Below are 18325 nucleotides of genomic sequence, written 5' to 3' on the forward strand. Positions count from 1 at the left end.
CGGGGAATCACCGACCACGAGGCGGCAGAGGAGGCCAGAGCAGGGGCCGAGACGCCCCCACGGGGTCGTCCCCTACCTCCACGTCGCCAGCCCTAGGCCAAAGAGGGGCCCCTCCAGCACGACCGGGGCCCCGTCCGAACGTTACTTGCCACAGATGCCAGCGGCTGGGTCACTATGCTAATGACCCTCTCTGCCCGATGAACCAGCGACCCGGCACCACCGGCCCTCCAAACTGCCAGATCATGGCCGCCACCCTGGGTGAAGGAGGCAAGGAAGAGGAGGAAGTCCCCGAGCAGGCCGAGTGGGAGCCCGCCGCTATGTCCTTGGTATGCCTGGGCAAAAGAGACATGATCCCCCGAGCCCCGATCCCAGGAAACACACAGAAGTACCGCCAGTGGGTCACCATTAATGGACACCGGGCCGAAGCCCTCCGTGACACTGGAGCCAGCGTGACGGCGGTCCGCTGCCATTTAGTGACCCCTGAACAAATCCTGCCCAACATCCTGTGCCCAGTACGGTCGGCGGACAACTCCGAGAGCTTGTGCCAGATGGCCCTCATTCCCTTCGAGTGGGGAGGGGTGTCGGGCATGCTGAAAGTGACTGTCCGGGACGATGCCCCCGTGGACTGCCTTCTCGGAAACGACCTGGAAAGTTCCCCCTGGGCCCACGTCGAGCGGAGAGAGCATCTGGGGATGCTCGTCCTTCCCGAGTGGGTCTGTGCAACCACTCGTTCCATGACCGCCCGGGCCTCCACCCAGAACGAAGAACCCCCGCCTGAAGAACCGGAGTGGCCCGCACCTCCGCCGCCCGCCGTCCCCGAGGACGCCAACCAGGAACCAAGGCCCCAGGGGCCCAACCATGAAGACATCACCGAGCTCGGCCACCTTCCGGAACTAGCTCAATGGCGCCAAGAAGGTGGCCCCACCCGCGAACAGTTCCGGCAGGAGCAGAAAACATGTCCCTCCCTCGAGGGAATCCGTCAAAAAGCCGCCACTCAAGCCGCCGGAGACCCCTCGGGGTCCCACTGGGTCTATTGGGACCACGACCTCCTCTACAGCGAGCAGAAGATTGCCGAGCTGGGAGCCAGCCGGGTGCTGGTCGTCCCCCTCCGATTCCGAGACTTTCTCTTGAACCTGGCACATGATGTGCCCCTCGCCGGGCACCTAGGGCAGGACAAGACCTACAGCTGCCTGGTGACCCACTTTTACTGGCCGAAAATGCGCAACAACGTGGACAATCAAAGCCGAACCTGCCCGACGTGTCAAGCCAGCGGGAAGAGCGGGGGGAAAATCAAAGCCCCGCTCCAGCCTTTTCCCGTGGTCACCACCCCCTTCGAGCGAGTGGGGATCGACATCGTGGGGCCCCTGAACCCCCGCACCTCTCAGCGGCACCGCTTCATCCTCGTCCTGGTGGACCATGCCACCCGCTATCCGGAAGCCATCCCCCTCTGCACCATCACGGCCCCGTGGTGGGTCGAGCGCTAATGGGGATCTTCTCCAGAGTCGGCTTTCCCCGAGAGGTCGTGAGTGATCGGGGCACCAACTTTATATCTAAATATATGCGGTCCCTGTGGCAACAGTGCGGGGTCACATATAAGTTCACCACCCCGTATCACCCCCAAGGGAATTGACTTGTAGAGCGGTTTAACCGAACATTGAAGGGTATGATCAAGGGCTTAGAAGAGCCGCTGCGCCGCAGATGGGATGTCCTACTGCCCTGCCTCCTGTTCGCCTATCGAGAGGTGCCCCAGAAATCCCTGGGGTTCAGCCCCTTCGAACTGTTGTATGGGCATCCTGTCCGAGGTCCCCTCAGCCTGGTCAAAGAAGGCTGGGAGACGGCTGTCCAAGATGCACCCCCGGACGTCTACCGGTACCTCCTGACCCTCCGCAACCAGACTCGGAAGTTCCGGGAACTTGCCGAGGCCAACCTTGAGGCCAGTCAGGAGGAGATGAAACGCTGGTATTACCAGAACGCCTCGCCCATCGAGTTCGAGCCGGGCCAGCAGGTCTGGGTCATGTCCCCGGTCGAACCTTGTGCCCTCCAGGACAAATGGACGGGGCCCTTCAAAGTGGTGGAGCGCAAGAGCCCCGTCACTTACTTGGTGGACATGGAGTCCCCCGGAACCCCCTCCGGGTCCTACACGCCAACCGGCTCAAACCTCACTTTGCCCGCACAGAACTGAGCCTCCTGTTGGCTACCGATGACGGAGCTGAAGACGACTCCGAGCCCCTACCGGACCTCCTGAGCACCACCGAGAAAGAAGGCTCCGTCGAAGGGGTCACCCTCTCTTCCACCCTGACCCAAGAACAGCACCAGGACTGCCGGAAGCTGCTGGGGCAGTTTGCAGACCTATTCTCCCTCACTCCCGGAGTCACCCGGTGGTGTGTCCACGATGTAGACACTGGGGACAACCCGCCTGTACGACACCGAGCTTTTCGAGTTCCCGACCGAGTTCGGACCTGCATTCAGTCCGAAGTTGCCAAGATGCTAGCTCTGGGGGTAGTCGAACCCTCCGACAGTCCCTGGGCCAGTCCCGTTGTCCTGGTCCCTAAAGCCGCCCACCCGGCGCACCCCCGGAGCACCGGTTCTGCGTCGACTACCGGGGGCTGAATGCCGTCACCCGGACCGACGCCCATCCCATCCCCCGGGCGGATGAACTGATCGATCGCCTGGGGGCCGCCAAGTATCTCAGCACCTTCGACTTCACGGCTGGGTATTGGCAGATCGGCCGCACCCCTGGTGCCCAAGAGCGATCTGCCTTCTCGACCCCTGATGGCCACTACCATTTCAAGGTGATGCCCTTCGGCATGAAAAACGCCCCGGCCACCTTCCAGAGACTAGTGAATAGAGTGCTGGCAGGGCTAGAAGAGTTCAGTGCCGCATATCTGGACGATATTGCGGTGTACAGCCTCCACTGGGACGAGCACCTGACGCACCTTTGGGAGGTCCTGACGGCCCTCCGACGGGCCGGACTGACAATAAAAGCCAGCAAGTGTCAAATAGGCTAAGGGTCCGTGACCTATCTGGGACACCAAGTCGGGAGCGGCCAGGTGGCTCCCCTCCAGCCAAAGATTGACGCCATCCGGACCTGGGAGCCCCCGGTCACCCAGACCGCCGTCCGAGCCTTCCTGGGGCTCACAGGATATTATCGGCGCTTCATAAAAAACTATGGAAGCATTGTGGGGCCCCTCACAGAACTGACCTCCAAGAAACTACCACAAAAAGGTACGCTGGACCTCAGAATGCCAAGCAGCCTTCGAAACACTAAAGACTGCCATGTGCACCGCCCCTGTGCTCCAAGCCCCCCGACTACAGCCGAGAGTTTGTGGTTCAAACAGACGCCTCAGAGCACGGCATTGGGGCGGTCCTCTCACAAGTAAACCCTGAGGGAATTGACCTTCCCGTGGCCTTCATTAGTCGGCGCCTGCTGGCTAGGGAACAACGATGGAGCACCATTGAGAGGGAAGCCTTCGCCGTCGTGTGGGCCTTAAAGAAACTCCGGCCCTACCTCTTTGGCACCCACTTCCGGGTACAGACCGACCACCGGCCCCTGCAGTGGCTGATGCAGATGCGGGGCGAGAAGCCGAAGCTACTACGATGGTCCATCTCCCTCCAAGGGATGGACTTCACTGTGGAGCATCGCCCTGGCAACGACCACGCCAATGCTGATGGCCTGTCCCGGTTCTTCCGCCTCGGCGAGGAGAACCCCCAAGAAGATGGGTGACTCTCCCCTGCCTTCAGCTGGGGGGGGACGCGTGTTGGACCCGGCCTCATGGCGTGGTCCTACCCCTCCCCGCATGGCGGGCCCAGGACGACATCGGCCCTCCATCGGGCCACGGGCGCCCCCTTGGCCCGACCCTACACGAACTACCGGCGAGAGCGACCCCCCTGACACACCACGGCTCCGCTGGAACATGGCGGACCCTGCACGCCCCCAACCCTGCCAGTCCGGCTACCACTCCGGACCACCCCGACAGGCCCGACCCCATCTTGGGCTCATCACGTCACTAGCACGAGGCCTCGCCCGACTCCATCTTGAGCCCATCACGTCCCGAGCACGTGGCCGTGGCCACGGCCCCGGCCAAGGCCCCAGCGAAGCCCCGACATCGAAGCACCAAGATCCCCCCGGGTGGCAGAGTGGCCACTCAACGGATCCAAGAGGAGGGGAGTTTCGATGGCCCTCCAGCCGTCCCCGGACGCCTGGTATCGATCGCCCTCCGGCCTCCCTGGGTGCTGGCTCCACCCCCCTGCTGGGTGTCTGGACACCATCATCCCGGCCCCTCTGACCCCCAGGCGAGAGGGTCCGGACATCAAAGGACTCCAGTCCTATATCTGGGCCAGCCCGGGAGTAGGACAGCAGTTGTATCCTGGAGTCAAGAGCCCTGCTGATGCTGTCGCGGCTGACCCCGAGACGAACTCCTTTCCCTGAAACCTGCAACCGCCTTGGAGCCTGCTGGCGCTGCCGCGGTCCACCTTAGCTGAACCATCTTTGGAGCCTGCTGGCGCTGCCGCGGTCCATCTTAGCTGAACCATCGTTGGAGCCTGCTGTCGTTGCCGCGGTCCATCTTAGCTGAACCATCTTTGGAACCTGCTGGCGCTGCCGCGGTCCATCTTAGATGAACCATCTTTGGAGCCTGCTGGCGCTGCCGCGGCCCAACCTCTCGGAACCCCCCGGCTCGAGGATTGAGAGCTGTGCACAGGGTATCCTTCCTTCCGCAGTACTGAGACTGTCCCGCTACCCTGTCCCTTAATTACGAGACTTTACAGATCCCCCGATCTGTCTGTACATCATATCGCTGAAGACAAGCAACCTTTTATTCTTGATAAAAGCCTAAGAACTTATTCTCTTGTGTGGTGTCCATTTGTAGTGGTGTGATTACTCTGCTGCATGAACCTAGGAGAGGACCCTCACCCAGGAGGCCTCTCGCTAACGCTCGGCCACTTCTCGACGGAGGGGTGGACCTAGGGGTGGTCAGTCAGACATCTTCTGCCTCCCCCGGGATCGCCTTTCTAACAAATATTGACAACACAATTCAATATCCTTGAATTTTAGATCTGAACACAGTATTGACCAAAGAGGGAATAACAGAGCTGACATTGAATCATACATTCAAAGCAGTTCCAAACAGGGGCCCCCAAAATCCTTTTGGCCCAGGGCCCCCAGAATCCTTAAGATGTCCCTCAGCAAGTGGTTTCTTTTGTAATTCCTGCCCGCCCCCCTCCCGTCCCCCAGCGACCCCCATCCCCCCTCCACTCCCATTCCCAGCCAGCCCCTACTGCGGAAGTCTGTGCCGAAAGTGGCATTACACAGCTGCAAGGACTGTGCTAAGGTTGACTGACCTGTCAGGCAAGCAATAACGTTGCAACCTAAAAAAAAAAACACACAAAAAAACACTCCGTTACTAGACATGAGCAGAACTGTTAGTTTCCGAGGAACATACATGAGTGGTAAGTCCAGTGCAAGTATTTCCTTTTAATTCTGGGATTTGTGCACCGGGTTTTATAAGAGATTTAATAGGATTACAAATCACAGCATGAAACGAAAAAAAAACTCAGACTAGATGAGTTATTCACGAACGGAACTGGGCAGGTTGAGAGTTCTGCGTGAGGAGCCAAGGGAAGGGAAGACCATAAGCACTGTGGTGAGAAAGCATACCACTTGGTGTAATGGAAATTCCTGTTAAGTAACTGGATTACCTCTTCGTTTTCTACCCAACCCTCATCATTAAGATTGAACCCATAAATCGCCATCCCAGAGAGAGGCAGGCTGCTTGAGAGCTCAGCTGCCACAGCGTTAGGTGAGATGGCTGGTAATCTGCCAGGCAACTGATTAATTACAATATAGTTCAACATTTTGATGTAAAAATCCAATATCCATTACTTTGGAAACAAGAAGACTCACTAATTTGGCCACCTCGAGTTTTGCGACTTATTTTTTTATGTCTCTTTCTCAGGACCTTAACATTATGTAGCTGAACATTAAATAACAGATGAGTGAACTTTACACACACAAAAAGGGAGGTAAGGAGGGAGGGATTTAAAGAGTACATGTCATGTTACGTTAAAGATTTAGAGATTTATGGCAAACAATAGCTGTGGGGATGGAAAAGCCCCTGCATACCGACAGATCTGCACCCCGACAGATCTGCACCCTGCCCGAGTTCTCCAGCTGCAAAGATATCTGGATCCCTAATACTGATTTTTGGTCATGGGTGAACATGGATCATACTTGTGTGCCACGACCTCCGCCTGTCTTTTAGTAATATAGGCTCTTTAGACTTGGAGGGGTGCACCATGTGCTACCCTTGTGAAGACAGTAGGCTTCTGCCCTTAGCTGGATTTAACTGACACAAGAACGGTAGCAGCAACACATTCATGTTTGTGTTCAGTAGAATGAGTGATATGAACATGCCTTTTTACCTGTGTAACAGGAGATGGATCTACTGGCACACCTCTGTAAAGTTCTGTGGCTGTGTACTTAGCACACCCAAGGATTGTGTGCAGTATCAGACAGCATATCTATTGCTCAACTCAATCCAAGGTTACTGGATTTCCTTCAAAACGGTCTTTAAAAAAAGAAGCCAAGCAAAAGACTTCATTTTCCATCAGCACATGAAATGACACCAAAGGACCAAAGAACCATACACTTCTCCCCTCCCAGGACCAACTTAATGGCGTTTGCACAGGTCTGCACCCAGCACCAGCAACCCTGGTCAAATCACCGCACAGTGCAGTCCTGAAGTCACCCGACCCCGTTCCCCAACTGTTGCAATGTCTCACTCCACAGTAGGAGCTTTTACCTGCACCCGCTGCCATTTCTCTAGCACACACACCCTCCAAACAAATACTAATAACACCCTCAACACACCTTTCAAACACAAATGCCACACAAGCAACTACACCACACCCTACACCGCAGCAAAGCTGCACGTCAACACCCACTCACACACATGCTCCGCAATACACAATCAGTCAGGAAACACAACCAAAATATGGGACCTGCCGAGTAGCGGCACACCTGACATCCTATCAGAGAGACCTGGCCCAACCCCTCATCAGCCCTCACCATCACCATGGAAATCCCTGTGGGCTACAAGTTCGTTAGACAGGACCAACTTCATTAGCCAGGAGGACTCAATATAATCTACAAGGAACCTATTAAATGCACAACAACCACAGAGAACCTCACCCAATTCACTGTACACCTGCACTTCAAGCTGCAAATCTCAGAACATTTTACTCTGAACTGAACCCTTGCCTACTGACCACACAGACTATGAGCCACCTTTACCAACCTCATCACTCCTCTCAACATGGACTGCAGAGCTTAGATTCTCATTGGTGATCTCAGCTTTTATCAGGAAGACCAAAACAACCCCTCATCTACAGCACTTCTCGAAAGCTTTAACATCAGACTCACCAAACTCGTCCCAGAACCAACACACACCGCCAGACAAACTGGACCCGATCTTCAACACAAGCGACAGCATCAAAGACAACTACGCCACACCACTCATATGGGCTGACCACTCATGTGGACTGACCACTCCATCATCCAGTTCGAAATAAACACACCTCAAGCCCCTACCAGGTTCAGATTTACAAGCTGCAGTGAAATTGCAGAAGCAGACTGGCTCAGCGCCCCCAGCAAGGATCAACCTAGCCCCACTTTAAAGAGTACATGTCATGTTACGTTAAAGATTTAGAGATTTATGGCAAACAATAGCTGTGGGGATGGAAAAGCCCCTGCATACCGACAGATCTGCACCCCGACAGATCTGCACCCTGCCCGAGTTCTCCAGCTGCAAAGATATCTGGATCCCTAATACTGATTTTTGGTCATGGGTGAACATGGATCATACTTGTGTGCCACGACCTCCGCCTGTCTTTTAGTAATATAGGCTCTTTAGACTTGGAGGGGTGCACCATGTGCTACCCTTGTGAAGACAGTAGGCTTCTGCCCTTAGCTGGATTTAACTGACACAAGAACGGTAGCAGCAACACATTCATGTTTGTGTTCAGTAGAATGAGTGATATGAACATGCCTTTTTACCTGTGTAACAGGAGATGGATCTACTGGCACACCTCTGTAAAGTTCTGTGGCTGTGTACTTAACACACCCAAGGATTGTGTGCAGTATCAGACAGCATATCTATTGCTCAACTCAATCCAAGGTTACTGGATTTCCTTCAAAACGGTCTTTAAAAAAAGAAGCCAAGCAAAAGACTTCATTTTCCATCAGCACATGAAATGACACCAAAGGACCAAAGAACCATACACTTCTCCCCTCCCAGGACCAACTTAATGGCGTTTGCACAGGTCTGCACCCAGCACCAGCAACCCTGGTCAAATCACCGCACAGTGCAGTCCTGAAGTCACCCGACCCCGTTCCCCAACTGTTGCAATGTCTCACTCCACAGTAGGAGCTTTTACCTGCACCCGCTGCCATTTCTCTAGCACACACACCCTCCAAACAAATACTAATAACACCCTCAACACACCTTTCAAACACAAATGCCACACAAGCAACTACACCACACCCTACACCGCAGCAAAGCTGCACGTCAACACCCACTCACACACATGCTCCGCAATACACAATCAGTCAGGAAACACAACCAAAATATGGGACCTGCCGAGTAGCGGCACACCTGACATCCTATCAGAGAGACCTGGCCCAACCCCTCATCAGCCCTCACCATCACCATGGAAATCCCTGTGGGCTACAAGTTCGTTAGACAGGACCAACTTCATTAGCCAGGAGGACTCAATATAATCTACAAGGAACCTATTAAATGCACAACAACCACAGAGAACCTCACCCAATTCACTGTACACCTGCACTTCAAGCTGCAAATCTCAGAACATTTTACTCTGAACTGAACCCTTGCCTACTGACCACACAGACTATGAGCCACCTTTACCAACCTCATCACTCCTCTCAACATGGACTGCAGAGCTTAGATTCTCATTGGTGATCTCAGCTTTTATCAGGAAGACCAAAACAACCCCTCATCTACAGCACTTCTCGAAAGCTTTAACATCAGACTCACCAAACTCGTCCCAGAACCAACACACACCGCCAGACAAACTGGACCCGATCTTCAACACAAGCGACAGCATCAAAGACAACTACGCCACACCACTCATATGGGCTGACCACTCATGTGGACTGACCACTCCATCATCCAGTTCGAAATAAACACACCTCAAGCCCCTACCAGGTTCAGATTTACAAGCTGCAGTGAAATTGCAGAAGCAGACTGGCTCAGCGCCCCCAGCAAGGATCAACCTAGCCCCACAGACAACCTCGACAAGGACATCAACAACCGCCAGGACTCCCTCGCACCGAACAAGAATAGTACATCCTTCGAGCAGGCCAGCTGGTAACAGAAGACCTCAAACACTAAACAGCTAGGAAGGAAATGAGAACCAGCCTCAACACCACGGATAGAACTACCTACAAGTCTGCACTTAAGACGCTATCACCAGCAAATAAGACACCAAAAAAAGCACTAGTGGACTGCATTGAAGGAAGTCCAACAGCTACGAGATCTTCGATTGTTAAAGATTTCACATCACCCTAAGCCAGTCACCAAAATCGCTGCCTCCCAGCAATTTTGCTGTGAAATAAGTTGGATGGGTGGTCACAAATATCTACAGCAAATTCGCACCCCAATCCAAAAGAAATTGATAGCCTACCCATCACAAACCATGAAGGCCACCTGACTGAATCGACAACCCTCATGAGAACGACCAAGCTGCAATCATGCAGACCATCCACTCAACTGACCCATGCCCACACCACATCTACAACCTAGGAATATCACCAATCAGCACCACTCTCACCCCCATCATCAACATCTCCATTAAGTCCACCACTTTCCAGGATGAAAGGAAACTTGCACAAATTAATGCTCTCCTAAAGAAGCCCACAGCTGACCCGAATCAACTTCTGACCTATCTCCCAGCTTCCCGATCCAGCCAACATGATTGAGAAGGCCAGCAACAAGCAATTCACAACCCACCTAGAACTTCATCATCTTCTAGACAACACTCAATCAGGATTCCGAAAGCACCACAGTACTGAAACACTCATTGCGGCCACAATGACATTCTAATCTTCCTGTACCAAGGCGAAACAGCAACCCTCATCCTGCTCAACTTCTTTGCAGACTTCGACACGGTCTCTCATAACACCCTCATCAGAAAAATTCACTAGATTGGCATACAAAGATCTGCTCTCAAATGGATCTGTTCCTTCCTCACAGGTAGAACCCAAAGGGTTAAGCAGTCACCCTTTACATCAGAGACCAAGAAATTGATATGTAGAGTCCCGCAGGGATTTTCCCTCAGCTTCACCCTTTTCAGCGTATACATGACACCGCTCGCCAATATCATTCAATTACAAGACATCACCATCCTCTCCTACGCCAATGACCCCCAACTCATACTCTCCCTGATGGACAACACATTCACTGCCAGAACCAACTTCACCAACTTCTTGACCATGGTAGCAGACTGGATGTGAACCAACTGCATGCAGCTCAACTCCGACAAGACGGAAGTACTGATCTTTGGCAACAAGACCTCCCTTTGGGTCTCACCTGGTGCCCGTCGGCGCTAGGACCAACACCCATAGACCGTGCAGGAAATCAATGGATCATCCTAGAAGACCAGCTCAAGTTAGTGCAATGAGCACCTCCTGCTTATGCATCCTACGTTTGCTGAGAAAAATCTTCAAATGATTGCCTCGGAACACCAGATGGACCATCACACAAAGCACCTCACCACCACCAGGCTGCACTACGGCAGCACTCTCTATGGCAGAATCTCCAAACAAATCCTACACAGACTCCAGACCATCCACAACACTGCTGCAATATTCATACTCTAACTCCCACATCACAACCACACACCTAAGGAAGCTTCACTGGCTCCCCATTCACAAACGCAGTCAGTTCAACCTTCTCACGCACACATACGAAGCCCTAGACAATGCAGGACCAGAATACCTGAACAGCTGCGTACTTTCACTAACCCACCAGGCACCTACTCTCTGCCTCACTTGCACACATTCCTTGTATCTGCTAAAGAAAAACTGGAGGTCACTCAATCTCCTACATTGCACCCAAGACATGGAATGATCTCCCGCAACACAGAGTCATCTCCTCACTTTTTGATTTCTGCAAGAAGCTGAAGACTTGGCTCTTTGTATAAGCACCTTGGGGCCTACAAACCTACACACCTACCCATGCACCTGGGTACCCTGTCGGGTGATTAGTGCGCCATACAAATCAATATGACATAACGCGATTCTTGAGTGTGTGCTGGGTTGCATGTGCGTACCTGCAGATGGTACATGACATGAAGATGTAGGCCCGTGGGTTTCATTTTGGAAACCCATGGCCTGGAGAGGACTGCAACCCTCAGAGAAGAGAGGTGTACTGCTGACATTTCTGAGAGCGGCGATGAGGGACATACACACACACACACTGAAGGGAGAGGGGCAGGACATATCGCTGCAAATCAAGGGGCTGTTTGATTCCAGGAAGAAATACTGGGCAGTGGTGCCTGGGATCATTGTCAGGGAGATGGTGGGGTTGAGAAGGGTCGTAATACCAGGGAATCTGATAGAGAAGGCAGCTTAGTCCTTTGAACTTTTAGGGGGCATATTTCAGTGAAGGTTGGCAGCCCGGGATGATCCCTGGTTACTCCCTTGGCCTGTGTTGTGGGTTACTCGGAATTAGAGCCACGTCTCCTGTGGAAGACTGTCCCTTTGACAAAGGGCAGGGCAGAGGAGGAAGCATTTCAAAGGCATCAACACCCCCAACATGAACTCCAAAGGTCAGACACAAAATCATGTGTGTCTGAGTATAAAGTTGGAAGCCAGTGCCCCAAACTTTGTTGAACATCACCGCCTCATCATGAAATGTAAGATCACCAAGACTTCTTGCTACTGGAATCAGGATCAAGGTGTTGCAATCTCATATATGGGTGAAGGGTCATTGCCCATGAACCAAGAATACATGCTTTGTGCCTGGTACACCAGTAGCCTGCCTGCCAAGACCAGCGGATACGGTGAGGAAAAGGAGAGAGCGAGGTACAGCTGGCAAGAAGATCCAAGTCAACAGACTGAGGCACCTGTTGCAGTTGGGACCGATACTGTGAGATAGTCTTCTGTTCCCGTGTGGAAGTCAGCAACCACACCATCAGTGGTGCAATGAAGTAGCGGCCCATTACCTGGGAGCACTCATCTTGTTGAGATCATTGGTGATTCATTTTTTTTTCATAACCCTTTCTGTCCTTTTTGTGCCTCACAGTCTGTCGACTTAGATCTTGGCAGTGCTCACTGCGGTGCCAAAGCTTTGGCTTGAAGCGAGGCGGAGTGTGGTGCCCACAGGTGCGGTGCAAGCAGCGGCTCGGTGGCAGCATCAACAGGCATTGTCGGTGAGACCAGGGTTGCGGTGCCAAAGCTTCGTCATGAAGCGAGGTGGTGCAGAGCCCACCGGTCACGGTGCAAGCAGCGGCTCGGTGGCAGCGTCGCCGGTGAGACCAGGGTTGCAGTGCGGCGTTGCGGCGGTGCCCTCTGCGGTGCCCTCTGCGGTGTGTTTAGGACACGGAGTCAGCAGTGGTGTCGTAGACATCGTTGAGTTGGTGTTCTTCGGGTTGCAGCACAAAACACACAGTCCCCAGTGCTGCGGGTCGAAGAACTTAAAGTCTTTGCTGTTCCTGAGACTTCGTGAACAGGGGGCAAGCTCTATCTCAAGCCTTTGGAGAGACTCACAAATTAGGTTGCAGAAAGTCCATTCCAGGCATTTCACTGCCCAAGGTAGAAGCAGACAGTACAGGTCAGCCCAGCAAAAGCACCCAGCAAAGCAGTTGTTCCTTTACGCAGTTTCTCCGGCTCTCCTTCTTGGCAGTCTTCTTGATCCAGATGAGTTCTAAAAGTTCAGGGGTCTGGGACCCAGTATTTGTATCTAAAAATCCTTTGATCTTTCAGGAAGAGGGTGTCCGTGCCCGGCTAGAACCAGTTCTGCCTTCTCTGGTGCAATTTCCTGGCAGGAGGTGGAGACGGCATTGTCGGAGGCAGACCAGGCCCTTTGAGGTGCAAGGAAATCTCTCCCCCTTCCCCCATCGCAGCCCAGGTCTAATCAGCCCTTTCCTGACCGACCTAGGCCATCTGGAGCCCCTCCAGCCCCCCAGGCTTCTGTCATCAAAAACCCAGACAGGCAATCCACATTCCAGCAGAGGCATACTGGATGACTGAGCAAGAAAATACCCACTTTCTAAAAGTGGTATTTTCAAACACAGAATGTAAAAGTCACCTTCACTAAAAGATGTATCTTTAGATTCTGAGTTCAGGCATACTAAATTATATTTTCTTACATAGTTCCCGGGGCCAGTTATGTTTATAAGCTGTTATAAACAAACCTCCCATTCTATCCTATGGGGAACTGGTAGCCTTGCAATAGCGAAAAAAACAAAATTGGCTGTAATTTACTATTAGGATATGCCACACACACCAGGGCATGTCCTACCTTTCACATGCACTGCACCCTGCCCACAGGGGTACCTTGGGCCCACCTGAGGGGTGTCTAACATAAGAAAAGCGAAGGTCAGGGACAGGCCAGTGTGTGCACTGGCCACATCAACATGGCAGTTACCAACTGCACGCAGACTCAGCAATGGCATGTCTGAGTTACAGTTTTCCGGGCTACTCACGGCGGTGGCACAACTAGTTCTGCAGGCCCCCCCCCCCCCCGAGTAGCATTCGATTCACGGGCCCTGGCACACGCAGTGCACTTTACTAGAGGCTAACAGGTAAATCAAATATCCAAATCATGGAAACACCAATCCATAACACAATTTACACAGAGAACATATGCACTTTGACACTGATTAGCAGTGGTAAAGTGCCCAGAGTCCTAAAACCAACACACACAGGTCAGGGAAAAATAGGAGGAAAAAGTGAAAAGTTTGGGGATAACCCTGCAAAAAGGACCATTTCCAGCACTTTCCATCAAGGGGATTCAAGTGGAATCATAGACAACAAGAATGAAGAGCAATTTGTTTATGATAGGGTGCACAGTAGTAGACGACTCGAGAGAGACTTTGACACATAGTGCCACCTACCCCAAACCAGTAGATTGCACATTTATTTCCCTTGTATTCTGCAGTCTATCTTCACCACACTCTAGCCATTCCTCCTACCTTAACAAAATTAATATAGCACCTAGTACCCTACCACCATTGGCAACAACTTCCCCCAGTGCCACATAAATATTTAAAAAAGTAATTTAAAAAAAAAAAAAACACAAACACACACCTTTTGTGTTGGCTACCTTTGCTGTTAACCATCTGTTTACATCATTCCCTCTTCCTAACCAAATATTTTTTCAAATATGTCTGGCATCCTGGCTCCCTCCCCCATTACCTTCTTGTGAGGGGGTTCAGTCTCCCCACCTGACTGTCTATGGTCTCTTTTCAATGTACATGCAAAAAAGCATTGGCCAGGCTGACAGCAGTTTTGGCTGAGCTGCTGTCAGCACAGAAAGTAATTTCCTGCCAGGTCTGGGGGCATACAGAACTGTGGCTGAATGTGAAGACTGGTTGCTGGTGCCAGGGTATGGCCCCTATTCCTCTCTTCCCTCAGATCTATGAAAACCCAAAAGACGTTAGCGAGACCGCAGAACACCATTTGATCTGGTCTCTGGAGACCTGGATATGTTGGACAAATAGGGAAGGGACTCCTTTCCTGAGTGATGCCAAGGCATTGACAAAAATTTCATTTTCACTGCTACAGTATAATAGCAGACAACAACTGACCTCACAATCTGCAATCCATGCTTGTAGCTATATCCAAGCCAAACCCAATAGCCAATCTTGTGCTGAATCTACACTGGGCACGTCATCTTAAGAAGATGGGTCATAGTATATGGTCAAGTTGTTTAATTGTGCCAAGTTTAATTGGAAGAGAGTAGTCACACCTAGGATGAGGTTCAATGCTTTCATGTGACTGAACTGCTTGGGTGTTGGCCTTAGTGATGCATAAGGGAAAAGCATATTACTAAGACCTTTGGTATAGCATCCAACTGAAATGAGCCGAGGATGCAACAGCACTTGAAACAGATGCACCATCATTATAACTAAGGTGACCGCAAATAGGTAAAGGTAAACAGCATCATAAACCATATCATCAAGGTACTTAGAGGAGAAGTTTAGTATAACACACGTTTATCTCCCTATATATTCTGATCTGCTTGTCTATTAATCAAGACATTCACCCACATTCCTTCTCAAATTAACTGGTCTTGCTTAGATCAAGCTCACTCCCTTGGTTGAGGAAGGGTAGTACCTCACCAGAGGTACCAGATGCAGAGTAGAAGTAATTAAGTAAGCAGAGAAGGAGAGACAGAAAGACAGCAGGAGATAGGAAGAGCTGGATGAAGAGATGGGAAAGAGATGGTGATGAGATAGTGAAAGGAAAAAAGACAGTCATAGTGGAGAGAGAGGGGAGGTGGGTGACAGAAAGAGAAGGCTACAGATGGTGAGCAGAAAGACAGCATTCTTAAAATCTATTCTCCCAATGACCCTAGAGGAAAGCAGTGTCTTCTACTCTTCGCCCACAAGATTGCTCTGGCCACAGTCCTATGTTGGCATGGTGAACTCGTGTCTCACCGCAGTACATTTATCTAGTAGTCTCGAGAGGGCTTCCGATTCCTCCAGCACCTTCATTTCACAAGCCCCCAACAACTATTATTTGCAATTACATAAACGAGGAAGCGTAGAACTGAAGGACCATCTGCACTCCTGCCTCTCCTCATAATTCTTTCACCAAATCTGAGCCCTGCATATAAATATGTCTACTATGGAGGGAGGGGCGGCGGCCCTAGATACGGCCTCTGGTTGGGCCAAGACACATTTCAAGTTCGAGACACCATAGTTCTGAAGACGCGAGCGGAAGCTGTGACCTGCCACAAGGTGACACACAAACACTTTCTCATCCTTCGCTACAGGGGATGGAGACCTCTCTAAATATAGTGGGAGGACTCCGTCCACCTCTGACTTCTGCCCTGGATTTAACTACTTCAGCAAAGAGGCAGGCTGCTGGTGAAAGAAAAGAGTGGGCCATATAGGAAATGGGCTCGGAGAGCTGCATTTTCTTCTTTTCACTTAATGTAAAAAGGGGCATTAATATTATTCACGCACCAGCATCCAATCAATACATTTTTTTTAAAACAAGCGCCAATTGATTATTGAGGCTTTAATGCTTTTTCCTGCACAAAAGTTGTCAATTACATTTTCCATTGCATACCGACAATCTCTCGTAAGTTGCTGTGCATTGCCCATTGAAAAAAGAAATCCAGGCATTTTAGATGTGCCTTAAATTTAGTGTCTTGTGTATTAACTTGTGTTACTTGAAGCCAATGATTTAAATTAGAGATTATCTTTTAATGGTCACTGACGGTCACAGTCCAAAAAATACAAGCAACAGCCAAATTAGTGAAATATTCTCTGCGGGTCTTCTTTAAATAATCAAACAAACTTGACACGAACTTCCCATTCAACAGTCTCTTTAATTAATGCAACCCTGATTTTGCTGTACTGGAAACAACCTGAGAAGCCGATTACTAAAATAATAAACACACACACACGCACACACACACAAAACACTCTAGTAAAATGTTTGTTTATCGGGAAAAATAACATTCAAGCAACAGACTGTGGTATTCCAAGCAAAGTTAGAGAAAAGTCAAAACTATGGCGCTGTTTGCTTGTAGGCGCTGTGAATTTAAGCAGTACTTACCCCAGTCATTTCCCTGGGCTTCCCCTCCATCTCTAGAAGCAGAGACGACAACCGCCGGCTGAAAGAGAAAGACGGGAGAACGAACGCAGCAGGACCGGGATGCTGGAAGAACGCTCGAATTCTGGTAAAAAAATCTTTCGCATGTTTGGCAAACACTTTTTATGGCCACATTAGATCAGGCAGAATTCCGGTGTCTCGAGACTCAAAGGAGGAGGAGGAGGAGGCTGCCGCTTCGACAGAAGAGGTCAACCCTCGTTATAAGTGCCTGGAGGCAGGGTGGAGTCACGTGCCCTCTCTGAAGGAGGGAGGGGGCCTAGAATGGAAACTGGTGGCGGAAAGAGAGAACAGGTCTCTGTACCCCGTGGTGATCACCTTAGCTTCACTACTTTTACTCTCATCCGAGTGTAAACACACGGCTTTTTGTGTCATAACTAAATCCCGATTATGTAAGTACTGATGGCTGCTGGCTGCGGGCCCAGGTGTCTCGCGTATTCAGCTGCTTCTGATTTGGCAACCGTTTTACTATTGGAACCGGTTTGCCCCACTCAAGCTTCGCTGGACGCCGGTAGGGGGCAACACTGCTCAAGAGTAAGATTTTGGCTTGGATACAAGTGTTTGCGCGCGCGGAGTGAGGGGCAATAGACTGGCGCCTTTAGAGTGTTCTGCCAAAGAGACTGTGCTCAATCGGAGGCCATCAAACAGTTACGAAACCATCACACCACGGGAAAGGTGGAATTTATTTATTTATTTTATTTGTAACGTTTTGTATAGCGCTTGCTAGACCCGTAGGTATCAGAGCGCTTCACATACATATTGTGCAAAGCCGAAGGGCCTTACATTACCTAGAAGGATGACAGTAAGTAAGCAAACCACGGATAAAAATAAAACCCCGCTTTCTAAAGTTATTGTTCTTTCCAGTTACTGGTAACTCAAGTCACTTTGAATTTTCCTGCCTGAGGTCTACTACATATTGTAATTTAAAACTACAGGTATCCGAATGCAAAGTTGTGTGAGCTATAAGCCTTGGACTGACTGAACAACTGCCTCCTACCATAGGATCTCTGCAAATGTAAGACTGTATTTTGGGAGGTAGATAATGCGCCTCATACCTGCATTATGAAAAAAAAGAAGATGGTTAGCGAGACTATGGTGATGTGTTTGTTTTTTTTTAACAGTTGTGTTAAGTTTCCTAGAGCTATGGGTATTGAGCGGCTCTGAACCAGGTGATTTTTCTTTGAATTCTGGGACTTGTAGTCTTCTTTATTCCATTGTGAAACAGGACTAAAAGTCCCAGAATTCAAAGAAGACAAGCATTAGCAAAGAAATAGATCTTGTTTTTGCGAGGTTTAGAGCTATTGGCGTAAATGACAATGCATTTTACCCATATATTGTTGTGTGGAGTGGAATTATGTGGGTTGGATTTGAACTGGTGTTGAATTGTTTGATGTAGAGTGGTTGTGTGTAGTGGAATTATGTGGTATGGTGTGCAGTGGAATTATGTGGTTAGTAATTATA

At 50.7% G+C, this 18325-nt stretch overlaps 1 protein-coding gene across 1 annotated transcript in view; it reads right to left on the reverse strand.

Annotated features, from left to right (window-relative positions):
- Positions 1-16863, reverse strand: part of LOC144753492 (solute carrier family 2, facilitated glucose transporter member 9-like) — a 349607-nt gene extending 332744 nt beyond the window's left edge. The window contains exon 1 of the mRNA XM_078641162.1: positions 16811-16863. Coding sequence (XP_078497288.1) covers positions 16811-16840 — 30 coding nt within the window. The 5' untranslated portion in view covers positions 16841-16863. The remainder of the gene's footprint in view (positions 1-16810) is intronic.
- Positions 16864-18325: the final 1462 nt, after the last annotated feature.

Source organism: Lissotriton helveticus, chromosome 5_1 (genome assembly GCF_964261635.1).
Source record: "Lissotriton helveticus chromosome 5_1, aLisHel1.1, whole genome shotgun sequence".
Taxonomy (NCBI): domain Eukaryota; kingdom Metazoa; phylum Chordata; class Amphibia; order Caudata; family Salamandridae; genus Lissotriton; species Lissotriton helveticus.